Source organism: Scyliorhinus torazame, chromosome 13 (genome assembly GCF_047496885.1).
Source record: "Scyliorhinus torazame isolate Kashiwa2021f chromosome 13, sScyTor2.1, whole genome shotgun sequence".
Classification (NCBI taxonomy): Eukaryota; Metazoa; Chordata; class Chondrichthyes; order Carcharhiniformes; family Scyliorhinidae; genus Scyliorhinus; species Scyliorhinus torazame.
The window spans coordinates 120747784-120770771 of record NC_092719.1 but is presented as its reverse complement, the minus strand read 5'-3'; the positions used below and the strand labels follow the sequence as shown (position 1 = coordinate 120770771).

At 48.0% G+C, this 22988-nt stretch overlaps 1 protein-coding gene across 1 annotated transcript in view; it reads left to right on the top strand.

Annotated features, from left to right (window-relative positions):
- The window catches only part of LOC140388260 (protein SSUH2 homolog), a 71358-nt gene that overhangs the window by 25174 nt on the left and 23196 nt on the right, over positions 1 to 22988 (top strand). The window contains exons 5-9 of the mRNA XM_072472118.1: positions 4799 to 4928; positions 9764 to 9824; positions 14172 to 14296; positions 15535 to 15597; positions 22535 to 22617. Of these exons, the coding sequence (XP_072328219.1) occupies positions 4799 to 4928; positions 9764 to 9824; positions 14172 to 14296; positions 15535 to 15597; positions 22535 to 22617 (462 nt within the window). The remainder of the gene's footprint in view (positions 1 to 4798; positions 4929 to 9763; positions 9825 to 14171; positions 14297 to 15534; positions 15598 to 22534; positions 22618 to 22988) is intronic.

Genomic DNA, 22988 nt, shown 5'->3' with positions numbered 1-22988 from the left:
CGTCATTAGGGGCGGGGCCGAGTGGGAAACGCGGGAGTTGCTCCCGCGCTATGGTAATTATGGCGGGAACAGGGACGTAGGAAGGAGTGGGCCTTGCACAGTGAGGGGCCGAGGGCAAACGGGGAGGCCGAGGTCAGCCAGAGTTCGCTGACTTCTGGGAGCAACATGGGGGGTGTAATTACGCTAGAGGGGGATCTAGCGGAGTGGGGGGGGGAGGGAGTTAGCTGGGTTGCTGCTGCTAAGGGGAAGGGAGAGCTGTTATGGGGCGGGGTGGTCGAGACGGGAGGGCACCGTCGGTGGGATATACGGGTACGTGGGAACCGGGTAAAGAGCTGGGTTAAAAAAGGGGATGGCTAGTCGACAAGGGGGGGCTGAATGGGCCGATTAAAAGGGCACGGGTACTCGCACACCTAAAGAAATTAAAGGCAGATGTGGTTATGTTGCAGGAGACGCACCTGAAACGGACAGACCAGGTTAGACTACGTAAAGGATGGGTGGGACAGGTGTTTCAGGTTTAGATGCGAAGCATAGCGGGGTGGCTATTTTAGTGGGGAAACGGGTACTGTTTGAGGCAAAGACCATAGCGGCGGACAGTGGGGGTAGATACGTGATGGTGAATGGCAGATTGCAAGGGGAGGCGGTGGTTCTGGTGAACGTATACGCCCCGAACTGGGATGATGCAAACTTCATGAGGCGTATGTTGGGGCGTATCCCGGACCTGGAGGTGGGAAAGTTGGTAATGGGGGAGACTTCAATACGGTGCTTGATCCAGGGCTGGACCGGTCGAGGTCCAGGACCGGGAGGAGGCTGGCAGCGGCCAAGGTGCTTAAGGACTTCATGGAGCAGATGGGAGGAGTAGACCCCTGGAGATTTATTAGGCCTAGGAGTAAGGAGTTCTCATTTTTCTCCCATGTACACAAGGTATATTCACGGATAGACTTTTTTGTCCTGGGAAGGGCACTGATCCCGAAGGTGACAGGGACGGAGTATACGGCCATAGCCATCTCGGACCACGCTCCACATTGGGTAGATCTGGAGGTAGGAGAGGAAAAAGAACAGCACCCACTCTGGAGAATGGATATGGGCTTATTGGCGGATGAGGGGGTATGTCTAAGGGTGAGGGGGTGTATCGAAAGGTACTTGGAGCTTATTGACAACGGAGAGGTTCAGGTGGGAGTGGTCTGGGAGGCGTTGAAGGCGGTGGTCAGAGGGGAACTGATATTCATAAGGGCGCATAAAGGGAAGCAAGAGAGTAAAGAAAGGGAGCGACTGTTGAGAGAACTTCTGAGGATGGACAAGCAATATGTAGAGGCACCGGAGGAGGGACTGTACAGGGAAAGACAAAGGTTACATGTGGAATTTGACCTGCTGACCACGGGTAAGGCAGAGGCACAGTGGAGGAGGGCACCAGGTGTACAGTATGAGTATGGAGAGAAGGCGAGCCGGCTACTGGCCCAACAATTGAGGAAGAGGGGAGCGGCGAGGGAGATAGGTGGGGTGAGAGATGAGGAGGGAGAGATGGAACGGGGAGCGGAGAGAGTGAACGGGGTGTTCAAGGCATTCTATGAGAGGTTGTATAAGGCTCAGCCCCCGGAAGGGAAGGAGGGAATGATGCATTTCCTGGATCAGCTGGAATTCCCGAAGGTGGAGGAGCAGGAAAGGGCGGGACTGGGAGCACAGATTGAGGTGGAGGAGGTGATAAAGGGGATCGGGAGCATGCAGGCGGGGAAGGCTCCAGGACCGGATGGGTTCCCGGTGGAATTTTATAGGAAATATATGGACCTACTGGCCCCGCTTTTGACGAGAACCTTTAATGAGGCCAGGGAAAGGGGGAAGCTGCCCCCGACCATGTCGGAGGCGACGATATCGTTACTTTTGAAGAAGGAAAAAGACCCGCTGCAGTGTGGGTCCTACAGGCCCATTTCCCTTTTGAACGTAGATGCTAAGCTCCTGGCCAAGGTGATGGCGACGAGGATAGAAGATTGTGTCCCAGGGGTGGTCCACGAGGATCAAACTGGGTTCGTTAAGGGGAGACAGCTGAACACGAACATACGGAGGCTGCTAGGGGTGATGATGATGCCCCCACCAGAGGGGGAGGCGGAGATAGTGGTGGCGATGGACGCCGAGAAAGCATTCGACAGAGTGGAGTGGGAATACCTGTGGGAAGTATTGAGGAGATTTGGTTTTGGAGAAGGGTTTATTGGATGGGTACAGCTGCTCTATAGGGTCCCGGTGGCAAGTGTGATCACGAACAGGCAGAAGTCTGACTACTTCCGTCTTTATAGAGGGACGAGGCAGGGGTGCCCCCTGTCTCCGTTACTGTTTGCATTGGCAATTGAGCCCATGGCCGTAGCATTGAGGGGCTCCAGGAAGTGGAGGGGAGTACTCGGGGGAGGAGAAGAACACCGGGTATTATTGTATGCAGATGATTTATTGCTGTATGTTGCGGACCCAGTGGAGGGGATGCCTGAGATAATGCAGACACTCAGGGAGTTTGGGGAATTCTCGGGGTACAAATTGAATATGGGGAAGAGTGAGTTTGTGGTGCATCCGGGGGAGTAGAGTAGGGGAATAGATGATTTACCGCTGAGGAAGGTAACAAGAGATTTCCGGTACTTAGGGATTCAGATAGCCAGGAGTTGGGGAACCTTACATAGGCTAAATCTAACACGATTGGTGGAACAGATGGAGGAGGATTTTAAGAGATGGGACATGGTGCCCCTGTCACTGGTGGGTAGGGTGCAGGCGGTCAAAATGGTAGTCCTCCCGAGATTCCTTTTTGTGTTTCAGTGCCTCCCGGTGATGGTCACGAAGGCTTTTTTCAAGAAAATCGAGAAAAGTGTCATGAGTTTTGTGTGGGCTGGGAAGACCCCGAGAGTCAGGAGGGGTTTTTTGCAGCATAGCAGGGATAGGGGGGGACTAGCACTACCAAGCTTAAGTGAGTACTATTGGGCCGCCAATATCTCAATGGTGTGTAAGTGGATGGGAGAAGGGGAGGGAGCGGCGTGGAAGAGATTGGAGATGGCGTCCTGTAAAGGAACCAGCCTACAAGCACTGGCGACGGCGCCTTTGCCGTTCTCCCCGAAGAAATACACCACAAGTCCAGTGGTGGTGGCAACACTGAAAATTTGGGGGCAGTGGAGACGGCATAGGGGAATGACGGGAGCCTCGGTGCGGTCCCCGATAAGAAATAATCGTAGGTTTGTCCCGGGGAGAATAGATGGGGGATTTAGAGCATGGCAGAGAGCTGGGATTGTGCAACTGAGGGATCTGTTCTTAGACGGGACGTTTGCGAGTCTGGGAGCGCTGACGGAAAAATATGGGTTGCCCCAAGGGAATGCATTTCGGTACATGCAACTGAGGGCTTTTGCGAGGCAACAGGGCAGGGAATTCCCGCAGCTCCCGACGCAGGAGATTCAGGATAGAGTGATCTCAGGGACATGGGTGGGGGATGGTAGGGTGTCGGATATATACAGGGAAATGAGAGACGAGGGGGAGATCATGGTGGATGAGCTGAAGGGAAAATGGGAAGAGCTGGGGGAAGAGATCGAAGAGGGGCTGTGGGCAGATGCCCTGCGTAGGGTAAACTCTTCGTCCTCATGCGCCAGGCTTAGCCTGATACAATTCAAGGTTTTGCACAGGGCGCACATGACCGGAGCAAGGCTCAGTAAATTTTTCGGGGTAAAGGATAGGTGTGGGAGATGCTCGAGGAGCCCAGCAAACCACACCCACATGTTTTGGTCAGGCCCGGCATTGCAGGGGTTCTGGGTGGGGGTGGCGAATGTGCTTTTGAAGGTGGTGGGGGTCCGGGTCGAGCCAAGCTGGGGGTTGGCTATATTTGGGGTTGCAGAAGAGCCGGGAGTGCAGGAGGCGAGAGAGGCTGATGCTTTGGCCTTTGCGTCTCTAGTAGCCCGGCGAAGGATATTGCTTATGTGGAAGGAAGCCAAACCCCCGGGCGTGGAGAGCTGGATAAACGACATGGCAGGGTTTATAAAACTAGAACGGATAAAGTTTGCACTAAGGGGTTCGGCTCAAGGGTTCACCAGGCGGTGGCGACCGTTCATTAACTACCTCGCAGAACGATAAAGGAAATGGGAAGGTAACAGCAGCAACCCAGGGGGGAGGGGGGGGGGGGGCTCGGGTGGGTCCTCGGGGGTGTTTTTGTATAGATATTTGTACTTGGTTATGTATATTGGATTGCTTGATTTAATTATTTGGGAGAGCTATTATTTTTGTTATGGCAGTTGCCATTTAGTTTATACATTATTTATTTATTTGTTAAAAACGGTCACTGTTATTTATATTGTTTTATTGTTGTAAAAAGGGAAAACCTTTTGTACTGTTTTGTTTGGCCGAAAAATTTGAATAAAATATATATTTTTTAAAAAACAACCATTTTTATCTTATAACTGAGTGGCTTGCAGAATCACATCTGTTGGCATTAAGAGTCAGCCATCTCGTATGTTCTACAATCGTGTGTTGTCGTGGTAAGTTCCTTTGTGTGAAGGCCATTTGGTGAGGCCGTTTTGTTTGAATATCAATCTGACAGACCTTCCTGTGTAAACACACAAATTAATAAGCTGATCAAATTCTGTTTCATAAAGGTTCCATGGTGGGATTTGAACTCTTAACCTTTGAGTTAGTCTAGTGCCATCACCATTACACTGATATCACCATGTTTGGATCAGTGTGTGCACATTGGAGTGACTTGAACTCAATATATGTTATGAAACTTGTGGAACAATGGTAACATCTTTGTGCTTTTCTTGCCTCCCCTTTCTTGTTCCCTCCTCCCCAGTGTTCCAACCATCACTGAAGATATGGCTAGAGAAGCATTCATTCAGTTTGCATCCAGCAAATGTTGCTACAGCAGCAGGCCTGCTAAAGAGATGGTCTTTCGAGATTTACAAGCATTTAACACCTATAGAGTAAGTAGCACCCTTTTTAAAAGAAAGGAAAAACTTTCTCATCTTGTCACACCTCCAAGAAACATCTCGGTGCTTTGAATTATTTTTGAAGTTTTCCTGTAGCCGTTCTGCATCAGCTATGGTTCAGCTGGCACCATTCTTACCTTTGTGTCTCTAGGTTCAAGTCCCTCTCCAGGACTTGAGTGCTAGAATCAAAGCTCCTACTCCAATACAGTACTGAGGGAATGCTGCACTGTCAAAAGGTGCCAGGTTTTGGATGAGATGTTAAAAATGAAGCCCCATACAGGGTGAGCAACTCTCAAGGGATGGTTGTGGTGGGGGAATTCAAGGGATACTTTGGTGTGATGGATATAGTGGCTGGCTCCTTTTAAGGGGCAATCGTCTGAAGGATCATATGACTCACTCATCCAATCGGAATTGGGAAAAGTGCTATGAATATAAATACACATTTTTTGTTCGATCTCACTTTGTTCTTTGTGCTGATGAAAAATGGTGCATAATTCATCATCGCTTATGACACAGGCCTTTGATTTGCTGATTGTAATCAACTCATTCAAATCTGGCCTGGATTCTCTGTTCTGGTGCCTAAGTTGCTTGCACCAAGGGAGAATCGCTACTGGTCCCTACTGGTGCTGGGAGTGGGGCCCTCTCTCCTAGACCATGCTAATTTATGCATGGGGGAAAGCTCGTCAGATTCCATCGGAATGGCAGCCCGATGGCGAGGTCTGGCAGCGAGTCCCCCTTTCCCACATAATGCAAATCCTGCCCCCGACCCCACATTAACAAGTAGGGGCATCCTTACCCCACCATAGGAATAACAGGTCAGCCTCCACAGCATGTACACATGAGAGTGACACGACCCCCAATCAGTGACCCCCATCAGAGAACAGCCCCCCCCCCCCCCCAATCAGAGCCTTCATCAGAGACCCCATCAGAACCCCGAGAGCCCGGTTGGAGATCCCCATCGGTCACCCCTGCCTGAAAACAGAAGAGCAGTCCAGGCAGCAGAGTGAAAAATCACTGCATTTTCACTTAGATTGTCTAACATATGCTGCCTCAGACAAAAGTGTTCAAAGCAGTACAAGTGTCAGAGGCTTCCTCAAAAGCCAAGAACACTTCAAAGGGCTTCAAATTTCTTGATAGCTTTTGGAAAGCAAACGTTCCAATCAATTTCAAAGAGCAATACATTGCATTAGCCAGTGATCGACAATTTTATTTCTCCAATGACAGGTACTTGGTGGATTGTTTATCTATCTTTCCCTACGCGCTTGAATGTATCTCAAGTACCCGACTTTGATGCTAACCACTATGTTTATAATCACTCTTGCTATTATTGACAGCTCCCCACCACATCAAAAGTAGCTCAGTACTTTCCTGCTGTGAAAAAGAGGAAGTGAACTGCCACTTGCAACAGCTGCTGCTTTAAACACTTTTGGCTGAGGCAGCAGATGTTGGGGAGGAGTAAGTGATAATGCAGTGATTTTCCATTGTACTGCCTGGACTACTCTTCAGCTTTAAGCCAGGGGTGCCTGATGGCGATTTCTGATGGGGGTGTCTGATGGGGGAGTCGGGTCTCCCTCATGCGTGCATGCTGTGGAGTGGGACATGTGATTCCTGTGGTGAGGGGAGAGGGTGCCCCTACTGGTCAGTGAGGGGGGGATGGGGGGGGGCAGGATTTGCATTCTGGGGGGGGAGCATTCTGATGGACTCCTCAGTTATACACTGACTTCCTTGAGCCACCCCGGGGTCTGGCATGTCAGGGCCACGCTTGGGAAAATCTGCACCAAAGGCCACCTGGTGGATTTCCTGTTATCGGGGTCGGTGCAGAATGATAAGTTGGGGTGAGGGATGAATCAGGCCTCCAACCCATGAATCAAATAGAAATGGATGTATATCACCGATTTGTATCCTTCTACTGGCATATGATGGATAGCGTGCTGGGGCCACTGGCGAGGCACGGAGCTACGCGGCCCCAAACCCACTTTTCCCTCAACACTCCATTCCAGACCAGGAATCCCGAAACCCACGTCAGGTGATGGAGCATCCACGCCTGCATCATGACTGGACAACCAAAGCCTTGCTGTCTTTCTTCAATTCCACTGGCCAAGGGTGGAGTTTTCCGGCCCCGTTGTGGCAGGGGTGGGATTGGAAAATGTGGTAAACCATTCTATTATAACCTTGCATTGGACTCATCCAGATGGGGATCTTTGTTCCCTGGTGAGGATTGGGCTGAGTTAACCAGCACTAGTATAACAGCTGACAGAAAGGAGTGAGGACCCTGAGATGTGTAACTGGGTCCTGTGTAAATACTACTGTTATGCTGAATAAACGTCTTTCTTATGACCTCTTTGAACTCCCCCTATGCCATTTACTTCACATTCAAAGGTCCATTCACTTTGGCGGGTCTGGAAGATTCCGCCAGTAGGAGGGGCTCCAAAATCTCTCCAAGTGTTTTTCACAATAGTTTATTGGATGGCTGGTGCTCGATTTGCCCCTGTCTGGGAAGGTTGGTGCCTAATTATGTGGACGCGAATAGCCCCAGGATCATTCTTTCATCAAAAAGTTTACAAATGGGATGGCACGGTGGCACAGTGGTTAGCACTGCTGGCTCACAGCACCAGGGTCCCAGGTTCAATTCCCACCTCGGGTTACTGTCTGTGTGGAGTTTGCACGTTCTCCCCATGTCTGCGTGGGTTTCCTCCGGATGCTCCGGTTTCCTCCCACAGTCCAAAGTTGTTTAGGTTAGGTAATTTGGCCATGCTAAATTGCCCTGTAGCGTGGGGTTGCAGGAAAAGGGTGGGGGTTTGGGCCTAGGTAGGGTGGGGGATCTTTCAAAGGGTCAGTGCAGATTCGATGAGCCAAATGGACTCCTTCTGCACTCTAGGGATTCTATGAAATGATTGTGGGAATCGATTTAACCAGGACCGTCTGCCTGTTGTGCAAAGAGCACTCCACTTTCTGGTAGGCAATGTGGTCGGAATTAAACCGTTGCGTTTAATAGTCCCAATTCGAACTTTGGCCATAATTGACTGTTTGGGATGTTCTCTATGGGATTTACGTTGCATAATGTTGTAGGATGTTGAATATCCTCTGGTAGGTCTTAATTAAATCTTTGCAGTCTTAGGTAGATTAACTGTATGCATTTATTAACTGCAATTTTAACAAATTCATTCAAGGGATAGGGGCATCACTGGCTAGACCAGCATTTCTTGCCCATTCCTAATTGCTCTCCAGAGATTGGTGGTGAGCTGTCTCCTTGTGCATATATACAGTCAACGGTTCAAGCTAGGAGCTGTCTCCATGCTGGCTGGTGCACATGGACCTGTCCAGCATTACACTGACCCATAGGTATGGTGATGAATTCTCCACATTAGTGTGTGGGCGGGAATCAGTCCCACATTAGCCCTATGTGTGCCAGACCCTTATACTACATATAGGTCTTCTGTCAAATAGATAAATATAACAATGTGCGAACTTGAGTCCAATTTTCATAAAGGCAAGTATCCTCTGCCAAATGGAACTCCTATTCAATGGAGAAATGGGATTCTAATGCTGGATTTATATTACCATCATCACTTTCTGTGGTACAGTCAAGGCAGAAGAGCATCACTGTTTTTGATGCTTCGCTTTTGAATGTGGCATCAAAGAATGGTTCCCAAGTCAAAGAAATCCTCAGGTCACTCAATTGCATTGCTACACAGGACCCTCTGAAGTGGAGCAGAGAGAGGTTTAAGAATAAAATTGACAATGCAGCTTTTTTTAAAGAGAGCTTTGAGGGAGAGGAGAAAGGGTAGCAAAGTGAATACTCTCGCTACAAAAAGCAAATACAGTAACTGAGCAATTGTCTGCGTGGTGGAGGGAGTGAAGCAGGTACGGTAAGTCAGCTTCAGTGCAATGTATGGTAGAAGTTGGGAAAGGGGAGCCAGATAGACTGGAGTGAGATCTTGCAGGAGTTTCAAAAGCAGCAGCTCAAAATGAATAGACTGGGGCTTGGCGTGGATGGGGCAGCAAATCAGATCTGTGCCTCCATTGAGCCAATAACCCGGTGCTGGTGAAAGCAAACTGAGCTCTATGGGCTAGATTTAATGACTGTGAAAACGTCCACCACCACCCACTCTGGCTATTGTTGGGAGCTCTAATGGGATTAAATCCCAATCATGCACTTACCTGCCTGCCATCAGTGTTCCGCAGAGGCTGGTAGTTAGACCCAGCAATGCCACCAGGGGTGATGGTTATTGTTGGGATTGCTGTAGACTGGAGGCAGGAGAAGCAATCAAAGCCCTGGACGAGAGCTAAGTGGGGCAGCTTCGCTGGGTCGGTTAGGCAGGTTATGGGGTGGGAGAGAGGGAGGGGGTTCCTTGTGCAAAGCGGAGAGGTGGAGGCTTGGGGGCTGGGTATTCTTCAAGGGATGGCTGTTGCTACTGGCAGGCACCCCCACCCCCCAATCCAGCCCGTAACGGAGCTGCCAACGTTTACTCAGGGGCCTGTTGGCATGGCATGCGCCTCTCTGCCGCTGATAGATTTTGAGTGTTATTAGGTTGAGACCCTTAAGGGCCATTTAAGTGCTTCAATTGACCCAGGAGAAAAAAGGGTAACCTGAACCTTCCCTACCTCTGACTTAATCGGGGACGAGTCGGGAAGGTTATCCAACCAATACGTTCCCTCTCAATTAAATGGCCCCACTGCCACCCAGCCAGCTTCCGATGAGTGGGGGCATGAACTCTGCCCTATATTGCGGAGTCTTATGCTAGAAATGTAACTTCTAATAAAATGTTATGAATGTAATGCATTTATGGATCCTGCAGCATTGCTAAACAAGATTAATTTCACTTCAGTATCGCCTAGAAAGCTTCACTGAATCCAGATCAACCGAGTGGAAGATGGTACCTTTTAAAGGTGAGCATGTAACACGCAGAACAACCTAAATCTGAAGTACTTCACAGGGATTGGATAACAGATACACTTTGAAGGCACACTATTGCCGATATTTTTACCATTTAACCCTTGGCATCCCCACAGTTGTATCTTTGCATCCAATCCCCAAGGGAACCCCCATGAGTGCCGTTCCTCCTGGTCCCATTTGTGGAGACCAGGAAGTTAGATCCCAAGCTGTGGTTAGATCTTAGGAACGCATATTAGAGTGAGACCAGCTATCTCACTCTAGTATGAAGATTTGCCAGAATGTGATCCTGCCCATAATGGGCGGGATTCACATCACATCTCGCGAGATCGCGTTAGATCTCCCGAGGATTGGCTAGCCAGGTAGATCCCGGGTGGGATCGCACAGCATCTACCGATCGGGTTGTGCCATGCTGTGCTGCTTTTTGGGCACAATGCAACCAGTAGATCCAGCCCCTGGTGTGGGAGAGGGGAAGCACTTGGAAAAACTGCTGCTTCCTTACTGTCTAGCACCATCCATAACTCTCTTATAATGATCTTCTCTGATTTTTGAAAATATGTATTTAATCCAAACATCCTCAAAGAAAATCCACATAGCACAAACCAAACATAATACATACAGTTTGTTCAACCCAAAAAACACTACCATCGGGTCTGGCATCAGCTTCACCCCCACAGTCCCCAACAGACTCTTGAACACCGCCTCCCAAAAGCTGTCCAATTTCGTACACCCCCAAAACATGTGGGAATGGTTCGCCGACCCCCTTCTGACACCTCTCGCAAAAATTCACCACTCCCGGGAAGAAGCAACTCATTCGGGCCCGAGTCATTTGGGCCCTATGCACCACCATGAACTGTATAAGGCTCACCTCTTGCGCAGGAGGAGGTTGAGTCACTCCAAACCTCCCACCCCATCTCCATCCCCCAACTCCTCCTCCCACTTCCACATAATCCCTTTCATTAATGTCATTCACTTCTCCCCCAACCACCCATATATATCCCCAATCCTTCCATTCTCCCCACACATCTGGGAGCAATACTTCTTCAGCAGCGTGTACTCCGGCACCTGGGAAATTAGGGCAGTTCCTTCCGTGCAAAGTCCCGCACCTGCCAATACCTAAACTCACTCCCTCTTGGTAGCTTAAATCTCTCCCGCAACTCCTCCAAATCCGTAAACTTGCCCTCCACAAACCTCTCCCTAGCCCACACTATCCCTTCCTCCTGACACTTTCTGTACTCCAACCAGCCCCCCTGCACAAAGCTATGATTCCCACAGAACGGGGCCAACACCGACATGTGCCCTCGTTTAAGTACCTCCTCAGCTGGTTCCAAATTCTAAATTGATGTCGCCACCACTGGGCTACTTGTATACTTCCCCGGGAAGAATGGCAACAGGTGTTGCTAACTTTTGGTTGGTTCTTAATTTGGCTCTATTTAATCACGTTTGCTCAAGAGTCGCCAAGTATCTTTCGACACTGCCACAAGGTTCAGAACCGAATACTGATCAATGATTCGATACACCAGTTAGTAAGTTCAAAAGCAATGCTCATTTATTTACACACAGTCAAATCTACTCATGCATAAATTCTACAATCTAAACTACCACTATTACTAAGGCCTATACTTAGCTTTGGGCGCCCACTCAGTCAGAGGAACAATGGCCGTTGCTCGGTTCTGAGGCTGCTGGGTTGAGCTGTTTACAGGGTAGCAACTAGGAGCGTATATCTCGTAGCGTGCATTGACTTGGAACTTACTTGGTCTGCTGTAGCTGCTAGGCTGGTCTCTCTCTTCGCTGAGAGCCAAAGGAGGAAGATTCTCCCTTGGGTGATACCTCTTATACTGCAAAGGGCTTTGCGCGCTTTTGGGCGGGCCTTGAACTTGGCCTCAACTAATTGGGTTTTTCCCAATCATCGGTATCGATTTTCCTCCAATAGAGGGGTGGTTCCCTGATCACTGGGCGTGTCCTGGTGACTGTCAGTCTGCTTTGTCTTAGCTTCTTCTGGCACCGGGGAATCTGTCCTAACATTGTGTACCTAAATGTTTCCATTTTGTCCCCGGAGATGGCTCATTAGTAAATCGTTTGGTAGTTTCTGTCCTGTCTGAGCATTTAAGGTTCTAATCCAGAGACCGAGCTTGCACCTGCTTGTTTCTTAGCATTGTCCAATTTTCCCTGCATTCTTTGCAAGTATCCATTTTGTAATCGGGACGTGGCCATCCCAGATGGCTACACAGGGCTATGACCAGGGCCCTCAGACTCATCCCCTTGCACGAGATCTCCTCAAACCAGACCCAATCTGACCCCCCCCCCCCCCCCCCCCCCCCCATACATCGCATCTTTTGCCACCCAATAATAATGCAACTGATTCGGGAGCGCTAGCTCCTCATCCCGTCGTCGTCTTTGCAACAGGGTCCTACTAATCCTCGGCATCCTGCCCACCCAAACAATCTCCAATATCAACTCGAACACTCTCCAAATAAAGGCCTTCGGGAGAAATATTGAGAGGAACTGGAAAATAAACAAAAATCTTGGCAGTACATTCAGTTTTAGCACTTGCACCCTCCCTGCCAGAGTGTAAGTGCAGCGTATCCCACCTTTTAAAGTCCCTTCCAACCTCCTCTACCAAGCCTGTCAGGTTCCATTTGTGCATTGTGGCCCAGTCATGCGCCACCTGAATTCCCAAATACTGGAATCTGACCCCCGCCACTTTAAACGGCAAGGCCCCCAAGTTCGCCCTCCTCACCAACAAACATTTACCAGATAGACTTCACTTTTCCCAACGTTCAGTTTGTATCCTGAAAGACCCCAAATTTCCCTAACATGTCCATGATCCTCCCCATACTCTCCAATGGGTTTGCCACAACAACAATAAGTCATCGACATACAATGACACCCTGTGCTACCTGTCGTCGCACATAATCCCCTGCCACTCTGGAGGCAAAGCTATCGGCAGGGGGTCAGTCGCCAGCGCAAACAGCAGTGACGAAAGTGGGCACCCATGACCCGTCCCAAAATATCCCAAATTCATCTCATTTGTCCTCGCGCTAGCCATGGGGGACGCGTGCAATAGCCGCACCCACGTCAAGAATTTCAGCCCAAACCAAATCTCTCAAGGATTTCGAACAGGTATTGCCACTCTACTTGGTCAAGGGCCTTCTCCGCGTCCATGGACACAATCATTTCCGGCTCCCGCCCCACCTCGGAATCTTTCTCCAGGAACTTGTGCATTCGCACAATCACAGCTTGTGGCAGCTCCCCCGCTCTCAGCTTCTGCCTCAATGGCCTATGAGTCCAGTCCCCCTCCTGGGCCTTGTCGGGAACCTACTTCTCCATCAACTTCGCGAACATCTTTGCGACATAACTCGTGGTGCACATTCCGTCAACTCCCTCCAGTAAGCCCACAATTCTCAAGTTGTGCTGGCGGGATCGATTCTCTTGCTGCTCCACCCTCGCCCACAGCACGTTGCAAACGTCTCCCAGGATCACATAAGACCTAGGAGCAGGAGTAGGCCATCTGGCCCCTCGAGCTTTCTCCGCCATTCAATAAGATCATGGCTGATCTTTTGGTGGACTCCGCTTCACTTATCCGCCCGCTCACCATAACCCTTCATTCCTTTCCTGTTCACCATCTCAGCTTCCAGCGATACATTTCGGTCGCTCTGGTCAGACACTACCTTCTCCACCTCTTGGATTGTTGCGCTTCCAAGGGTGGAACTGCCCCCTCAATCACCTTCGACCAGTCCCCATTCATCTCCTTCCTTTGCTGCTGAAATTCCCCCTTGATCAAACTCATCAACTGATCCATTGGCAGTTACGCCATCGATGACGGCCCTTCCCCCTTAGCCATCTTCTCAGCTTGTGCTGCGCCACATGTCCCCTCCAACACTTGGGCAGAGCTCTCGTCGTCTTTACACGGGTCTGAAATCCCATCGACATCCCAGTCTGGGAGATAACTGATCACGTTACACTCTCCGCACTAATTTCCACCAAAGTCCCCAAAAATCGGATAAAAAGCTCCAAAACCAACGCCTTTCAGCAGGAACCACCTTGTGTGCAGTCGATCACACCATGGACACCACCGGAAGCCCTTCTCTGTGATTAACTCACATCCATCTTTCACATTCTTGCCCCTCACGGCTGGTTTGGGTTTGGTTGGGAGATCTAATGATGCATTTATCTGAGTTTAGTGACAAGTATTACAGCACTCCTAATAGCATGGAATGTGATATTGTCCCCAGAACTCAGTCGTATCCCATTTTTTGCCTGTTTGGGAAAGATTTTGTTTTTTCTGATTTTAGTATCTGTCTATGGTTTCTGAAGTTTGTAATGGTCTATTGCACTTTTAGGTCAATTTGTTGATAGCAGTGCATACGGAATGGCTCCCCTCCCCTGGAATATAATAGTGCCGATGCCTCCAATGTTTCAGGACAATGTCAGTAAAGTCCCAGTGCCACACACCTCATCCACAAAGGTTAGTCTTCACCTGATGGAACGTATGCTCTGTGCCATTTGTGGGGAAATTACATGCTGTCTTGGTAAAGAATACATTACGGTTATTGCTGCACTCGCTGACAAAATTGAGCTAGTTTTGGAAGCAGTATCAAATGTGTAAATGGCAAATAGTAAAGTTAAAAATTTAATTTATGGGATTAAATTCCTCATAGTGTCCAGAAGGTCCAACCTACCACAGCGATGGTCATTAAAGTTGTCCATCATTTACACCAAATAGATTGTCAGAATATATGTGTGTCTGTGTATATATGCTGAACTCCACATGATAATTATACCCCATCTCCTTTTGTGTAAATTTTTGATGGCTTTCAACAAGGGAAATTGGAACAATTAAGTGAACTTGCCTCTGCTTGTGTCAAATGTGTTTTAAAATGTTACAGCGTGTTTCTGAAGATGCAGGAATAAAACCATCTCCACAATAAACTTTGCTGATGATTCTTTGTCAGTCGACATTGAACATGTTCATCAAAATCATGATCACCTCCGGACTTCGGAAGGTCCATGATCTTTGAACGGAATTGCTTAAAGTTACAATTTTTAAAATCTGCCAAATTCTGCTTAAAGTACACAGCCTCTTTAAAGGTCATTCTTCCTATTGGTTTTAAAAAACACTTTGCCCAAATTTTGGAATGCAAAACAAGAAAGAAGTCAGCATTTACAGTATTGCCGACCTCGTATTGTTATGTATCCTTAAAGAGTGTTGTCTGCACGACAGAGTGCTTTCTGGAGCACATTTTTACTTAGCCAGATGTTTTTCTCACAATTATACCATGCATAATAAGAATTTCACACAGGGTGTCCCCGCAAGAGTTTATTAAGTTAGATTGAGAAACATTGCAACATGAAGTTGACATCCAGCTCTGTAGGATTTCTGTGCAGATCTCTGAATAAATTCACTTCTCCTGGTCAAAGTTAACCTCGTTTTGTAACCCTTACAAGATTCACGGGCTGTGGACTGTCAGGTTCCCCTTGACCTTGGAAGAATACGAGCTTTCCCTTTAGGGGCCGGGACTTTCCCTTATCAAGGGAAGTCAACCGGACATAAAAACCAGGACCCAGATTTGGGTCAAGGTGGGAGACCCTTCAAGGAGTAGAGATGTATATTGTGGATTAAAACCATTGTTAACTTTCAGCATTGCTTCCTTTGGTCGCTCTGTCTAGATCTTACTCTCGTGTAATTGTGTTTTTCTCTCTCAGGGTTGTCACTCATGCATGACATTGGGCAAAATAGCATGTACAAAATGCACTGCAACTGGAATGGTAAGTAGTGAGCTTGACAGCTTCATATTTGGTTTTGCAGTAGTTTTATCTGGAGGTTACTTCTGAAGACCAAAGGATACATTTAGCAAGGTTATTCTCCCAAGTGTGGAGCCTCATTCAGTAGAAATGCAGATTGCAGATTGACCTGAGGTATTAAAAGCCTATCTGTGACACATACTCCCGTTGAGCAATGTTCTGTGCTGGGGTCACAGCCTCGCTGAATTTATACAAATGCGTCTCTCTTTCATCAGGGTTTTTCACATCATAGGACCCTTTAAAATGGTATCATATTAGACCCATCGTGCTTGATCAGCTCTTTGATAAAACTATTCAATTAATCTCATTCACCTACTCTTTCTCCAAAGCCATGTAAATGTTTTCACGACAAGTATTTATCTAATTCCCTTTTCAAGGTAACTACAGAATCAGCTTCCACCAACCTTTCAGGCCGTGCATTCCAGATCATAGTAACTTGCTGTGTTTCTTTAAAAAAATCTTTCTGGTCACTGTCTGTGTGGAGTTTGCACATTCTCCCCGTGTTTGCGTGGGTTTTGCCCCCACAACCCAGAGATGTGCAGGTAGGTGGATTGGCCACGCTAAATTGCCCCTTAATTGGAAAAAATGAATTGGGTACTCTAAATTTATAAATTAAAAAATGCTTTCTCATTCTGCCTCTGGTTCTTTTGCCAATCATGTTAAATCTCCGGCCTCTGGTTCCCTATCTTCCACCACTGGAAACAGTTTCTCCGTATTTCCTTCAATAAAACTGTTCATAATTTTGAACACGCCAACCAAATCTCCTCTTAGCCAACTTAGTTCTAAAAAGAACAGCTCCAGCTTCTCCACCCTCTCCACATTTTGTGAAGGGATATCATGTATAACCAACTTATTGGTGTTCTTTGAAGGAGTCATATGTACTGTGAATAAAGGGGGACCAGTGGATGTACTGTATTTAGATTTCTGGGAAACATTTCATAAGGTGCCACATTAAACTGAAGAAAATAATAGCTCATGGGATAGAGGGTGACATATTGGCATGGATTGAAGAATGGATAGCTAACAGGAAACAGAGTTGGCTGTTACAGGTTGGCAAGATGTGAAGTGGTGTTCCACAGGGATCAGTGCTGGGGCTTCAACTTGTTACAATTTATATAAATGACTTTGATGAGGAGATTGAAGGTATGGTTGCTAAATTTGCTGACCACCTAAAGATAGATAGGAAAGTAAATTGTGAAGAGGATGTAGTTGGGTAAAATGAGTGGGCAAAGATCTGGCATATGGAGTATAATGTGAAATTGCCCATTTTGGCTGGAAGAATAAAAAAGAAGCTTATTATCTCCATGGCAAGAGATTGCAGAGCTCTGAGGTGCAGAGGGAACTGGGTGTCCACGTGCACGAGTCACAAAAGGCTAGCATACGGGTGCAGCAAGTAATTCGGAAAGCTAATAGGATGTTATAATTTATTGTGAGGGAATTCAATACAAAATTACGGAGGTTGTGCTTCAGTTGTACAAGGGCATTAGTGAGACCACATCTGGAGTACTGTGTACAGTATTGGCGGATCAGGGGGCAGATGTGTGATGGTATCGGGGGGTGATGGAGGGCAGATCGGTAGTTTTGGTTAATGGGGGATATGCTCAAAATTGGGATGATGTAGAGTTTATGAAGAGGGTGGTGGCGACTTCCCCCTGTCTGCCATCTTCCTGTTGTGCTGCAGCTCAAGATGAACAACTATAACCCCCATGACCGAAAGCAAACTTTCTGCTGATAGGTCTTCAAACTCCTCTGAATTACAGAGAAATCCTGTTCCACTTTTTCTATCTTCAGCAACTGATCAGAATTCCGCCCACTACACAGGAAGCTATTTTCACTCGTGCTGCACACTTTGTCCAGCCTGCCTGGACCCCATGTCCTACCTATCCTCGCCCATCTCCGCATCCTCCTCATCAGGCGAGGCCTGGCGTTCCTCCTCCAGCACATCGTCCCTCTACTTTGTGATATTGTTGAGGACGCAGCAGGCCGCCACGATGCGGTGACCCTCTCAGCTTCACACTGGAGCGGTCCAGGCACCTGAAATGCAACTTCAGGAGGTCGAAGCACCGCTCAATCACACTCCTGGTCGCTGCATGGGCTTGGTTGTAGTGCGTCTCCACGTCGGTCTGTGGCCTTCGGATAGATGTCATCAGCCAAGACCGCAGTGGATAGCCCAGGAGCCAACCCCCAGCCGAGGGGGGGTCGTCCCCAACATGTCAGGTATCATCGAGTGTGCCAAGGTGAAGGTGTCCTGCACACTGCCCGGGTATTGAGCGCAGACATGTATGATGCGCAGCTGATGGTCACGTACCAGCTGCTCGTTCATCGAGTGGAACCCCTTTCAGTTGGTATTGAGCAGCCTGTCATCTACAGGCACTCGCAGGGGGACAGGCATCCCATCGATTAGCCGGGGCATCCTGAGGATGGCGGCGAGGCCTGCTGCCCGGGCAGCCTGGTGGGCTCAGTCCACATTGAAATGGATGTATTGAGCTGCCTGCATAGAAAGGGCCTCCGTTACTGCGCGGATGCACCTGTGCACCGAGTCTGTGAGATCCCAGACAGGTCCCAACTCGGAGCCTGGAAGGACCCCGTGGTGTAAAAGGTCAGGGCGGCCATCACCTTGACAGTCACCGGGAGCAGGTGTCCTCCCCCATACCCCTGCGGTGCCAGGTGTGCTATCATTTGGCAGATATTTCACACTGTCTCTCTGCTCAGCCGGAGTCTTCGATGGTATGCCCAGTCCGGCAGGTCCTTGAATGACAGGCGGTACACACGAGGCCTCATGCGGCACCTCCTCCTCGGTGTGTTAGCCAGCCTGCTCGCCAACCTGGGTGGCTGCCACCTGTCCCTCTGCTGCCTGCTCTGCTGCTGCAGCTTCCTCCTCCTCCTCGAGCAGCTCCAGCTGTACAGCCACAGGGCATCTCCAGGGCTGCGGTGACTAGAGGAAGGCCACCATTGCTGGTTGAATTCCAATATCCATTGTTTGCAGGGGTGAAAGGCCGACATGTTAGTATTGTGCGTACCCCTGTGCCCAACCAGGTCCAACGTGCTACACAGTGGCCTCAGTTGGCACCGCGGACTCTGCCCCCCCCCCCACCTACGCCATCTCCATACTCCTGCCTCCATCGGTGGCCGGCACCATTGGGGGCCTCTGGTCCTGCTGTCCATCCCTGATGCCAGGGGTACCATTGGCTGGCACTGCCCTCACCAGGGGTATGCACCGTGGTCCCTGTAGGGCCTACTGTGAATGTCGCCCTGGATGGGCAGCCAGGTGGGGAGAGTCTGGCAGAGGGGTTGTGGTTGTGTCACTGTGCAGAACCAGGGTCCAAGGTGGGTGCGCAGCAAGATGGCCGCGGTAATGGCGGTCCAAGCCTGGGTACCGCTCCAGTCCCATGGTTGGCCATCCAGGCACTCAGCCTGTTCCCCACCCTCCCCCAGCCCTGGCAGGGCCCCACCTCCACTCCAGCCAGCCAGGCCAGTGTCCTGCCCGGCAAGCTGTAGTCGCTCCTCTCAATGACCTACTTCCTCTCTCATTCCCTCAGCAGCTACCACGCTGGTTTCACAATTTTTGAAAGCACAAGTGAACCGCGCCATCGGGAACTCGGCCCATCAGAGGAGGAGAATCGCGGAGGCCCCGGATCAGGCCTGCTAATGATATGTAAACAGTGTTTACTATATGTGCATTCCGGTACACATTGACACTGCTGTCGAGGTGACGGAAAATCGGGATTTGGCGTCAAATTGGTGCCGCTGCGTTTTCGGCGATGGAACCTATTCTCCGCCCAATCGGGTTTCACGATTTTGGTGTTGGCAAACTGAGAATCCCGCCCAGTACCTCTGACCCTCTCAGTACTGCATTGGAGTGCCAAACGAGATTCTGTGCGTAACTCTCTGGAGACTTGACTCCACACCTTTCTGACCCTTGTTTGAAGTCTGTGGAGGCAACCAATTAATGACTCTGCATTTATAGAGCAGACGATGACTCCAACTGATATGAATGATCAATCCCCATCTGGGTAATGCATGAAAATTAGATTTTGGTGACTCACGAACCACTCAGATAGTATTTGCGAAGGTATTCCAACTTGAGACACTGGTTATTGGGGGGTGGGGGGTAGTTTTGTTTTTAGAATGGTGTGAGGAATCACCCAGAACCCTAGTGTGAATAAGCAGCCCAGTCATCATGTAACAATTATTAAAGACTATAAAATTAAATTAATGAAAAGGCAAATACACACAAACAGGACTACACTACCCTAGGTGTTCTGGTACCTTGACCAGATGCCCATCTATATTAGGGAACCAGAGGAGAAACCCCAACAATGTTCTACTTGTAAACTGTAAGAAAATGATACTTCACCCCAGGAGTGTTTCCACTGACAAATAAGGATCTTTTATATGAAAACAAACAATATTATTAACACAGGATTTACCATATTGATATCACAGAAAAATAGCTCTACAATTAACAGTTTAACAGTTCAAAAAAAAAACAGGGAAACAGGTTAACTACTACCTTATACCTTCTCAATCTCCAATTAAGCAAAGCCCATTACAGGTCAAAAGCCACTAGTAAATAAAGTTAGAAAACACAGCTGCACACTTGTATAGAGATTTATTGGCAAGACATTTTGGAGAGAGAGAGACCCTTTCAGGGACAGGCTGCATATCCTTCAGTCTTTGTCAGACTCCTGTTTAGCCTGACAGCATTTTGCAAAACTGCTGCTCAACTTAACTCCTAGCAGACTGCCAATCCTATACAAAACTGCAAAACTACAGACAGACCTAGCTCCTCCCAGTAATTACATCATATTTATCCCACTCAGATCCGAAGTCTAAACACATTGTCTCAAATTATCTACTCTCCAGGGTATCTCCAACAGTCATAAAAAAGTTCCATTGGGCATTTCTTTGTAAATAAGCACATGGTTGGACTGAATGATTATCTCACTTTTATGGCATTATAATTGCACCTGTTGCAGACACACTGCCTGCCTGTATGTTAAACCAGGATTTTAAAAGAATATTACTGCAAAATATATCGAAACCTTAACCCAGGCTTTTAATAACATTACTACAACAGATATATATTATATATATAATACAATCTATATAAAATTTTCCTACATACATGAGATAAGGCAATTAACTATACGAATCACTAAACACACATTGGTTTATGTACCCAGGACATACCCCAAGTTCCAAAATATATCTGCAATCCCTGAACTCCTTAAGACTTTCCCCTTTCCTCAAACAACATCAAAGAAAATCAATCTATAAGCTTGTAGTTACCACACAATTCAGGGCTGACAATAAAGTCTGGGAAATATCTTTTCCTGGTCCACCAAAGATATTTAAACTGCCTTTACGAAGGTTATTGCATGGCCTTGGCTTGAACAGTTGTGGACTGCCTCACAGGCTGTGAGATTTAAACTGGCCGTCCAGGCTGTTAGATGTAAACAGACCTATCTGCTTCTGAGGGTGCTAGCAATTATACAATTTCTACCCTTTGTTTCTGCATTCTGTGCATTTGACTGTCTCAAATTCATTGACTCTAGAAATTAGCATGTGTATACCTCCACTGATCTCTCCATTATCTAGATAAACTATTCTACTAATAGGCAATTTATATCTGACTCTATCTAGATGTCTGTTAATTTCATTACTGGGAAAGTTGCATCACATCCTGTCTTTTGAATGCTGCTTCTGCAGACTCTTGGCAGATTTGTATGTGTTGCTGGGCAGATCGCATCCTATCAAGTCTGGTTAAACTACTGTTACTGCTGTTACTAGGCAGATCCATGACAGTGACTACTTCACAGTGGTCAGCGACCTATACTCTACTTGCCAGCTTGAACAGCATTGTTCCCTTTGGAGCAAGCTGGAATATTGACCATATACCTGGATTAGGTTTAGTTCTTTTTTTTAAAGTGCTGTAGAACAGTGTTTTCCAAACTTTTTTTCCGGGGACCCATTTTTTACCAACCGGCCAACCTTCGGGAATGACGCCGGCCGACCTTCGTGACCCACCATTTTCTCTTGCCTTGTTTGCTGCTGACAAAAATGGAGGAAATCGTTTTGGGTCCCTTTGGCCCTCATACCCGCTCCTCCAATGGAAATTGTTGGATGACGGTGAAGCCTTCCGGTGTCGGAAAGTATGGAGTCTCCATCTGTCCAAAGTTCTGCATTTTTTTCCTGTAAAACTTTATCAAATAACCCTAATAAAAATAAAAAGAATAAAATAAATGAATACAATAAAATGAATAAACCCCCCCCCCCCCCGAACTTGTAAAAAAAAAGCTGCGCCCATTTAAAAAAAGGGAGGTAGCACTGCGCATGCGTGCCTGATCATCGGCAAGCATGCGCATAGTTTAGCACATGCGCACCGATGATCGGGAACGCATGCGCAGTGCGGCCGCATTTTTTTTACATGTTTGCGGCCATTTTGAAGGCCGCTTGCAGCCGGCGTTATTAACAGCCGGCTGCTGCGGCTATTGCGCGCAGATTTGCGCGATTGGGAGCGCCGCGCCGGATGGCACCGTAACCCACCCAACACCCAATTGCGGGTCGCGCCCCCGAGTTTGACAATGCCTGATGTAGAATGTGTGATTGACTCCTGAATATGGCATATTAAGTCAACTGAGTTCCCAATTTTGAGGATTTAAAATAAACCAAACCCTTTAACCAGCAGCATAATGCTTGACCTCAAGCTACTTAAATATGAATGCAAGTTCCCTTATTCTTTACCTGTAAGATTCACGATCTGAATCACATATCTTCTGTACACCTTCCAATTCATTGTATATCAAGCATTGGATTATCCTTCATCAGCCAATGGTTGCCACCCATGAGATATATATGTGTATACATATAAAGTAACATTGCTGTTTTGTAAACACAGGTGAAATGCTGGGTGTGTAAAGGTCGAGGATACCAGTTTAACGACAATCGATGCACCCACTGTAATGGCACTGGGCTTCAGCGGTAAGAAAACATGATCAAGATACTATGCCAAATCCATGAGCCCCATTAAGGTCTGGCACCCCAGTATGAGTAGAATGTGTGTTTGGAGCTGGGCTGTGTGCGTGGATGCTAGGACCTTTTTTAATTCAATTGTACACCAAATAGTGAGTTCTCTGTAATAGGCGTGTATCTTTCTTCTACCCAAGAAGTGTGAAAAACAAGTAAATGCTGAAAGCTGCTAATACGAGCTTAAGGAATATTGGGCGGATTCTCCCATGCCGCGCCATATGGGAGAATTGCCGTTCGTGCCATTTTTTCCCGCGGCGCCGGTCTGACACCGGCAGGAGATTCTCCGAGGAGCGGAGAATCGCCGCCATTTGCGCTGCTGCGTT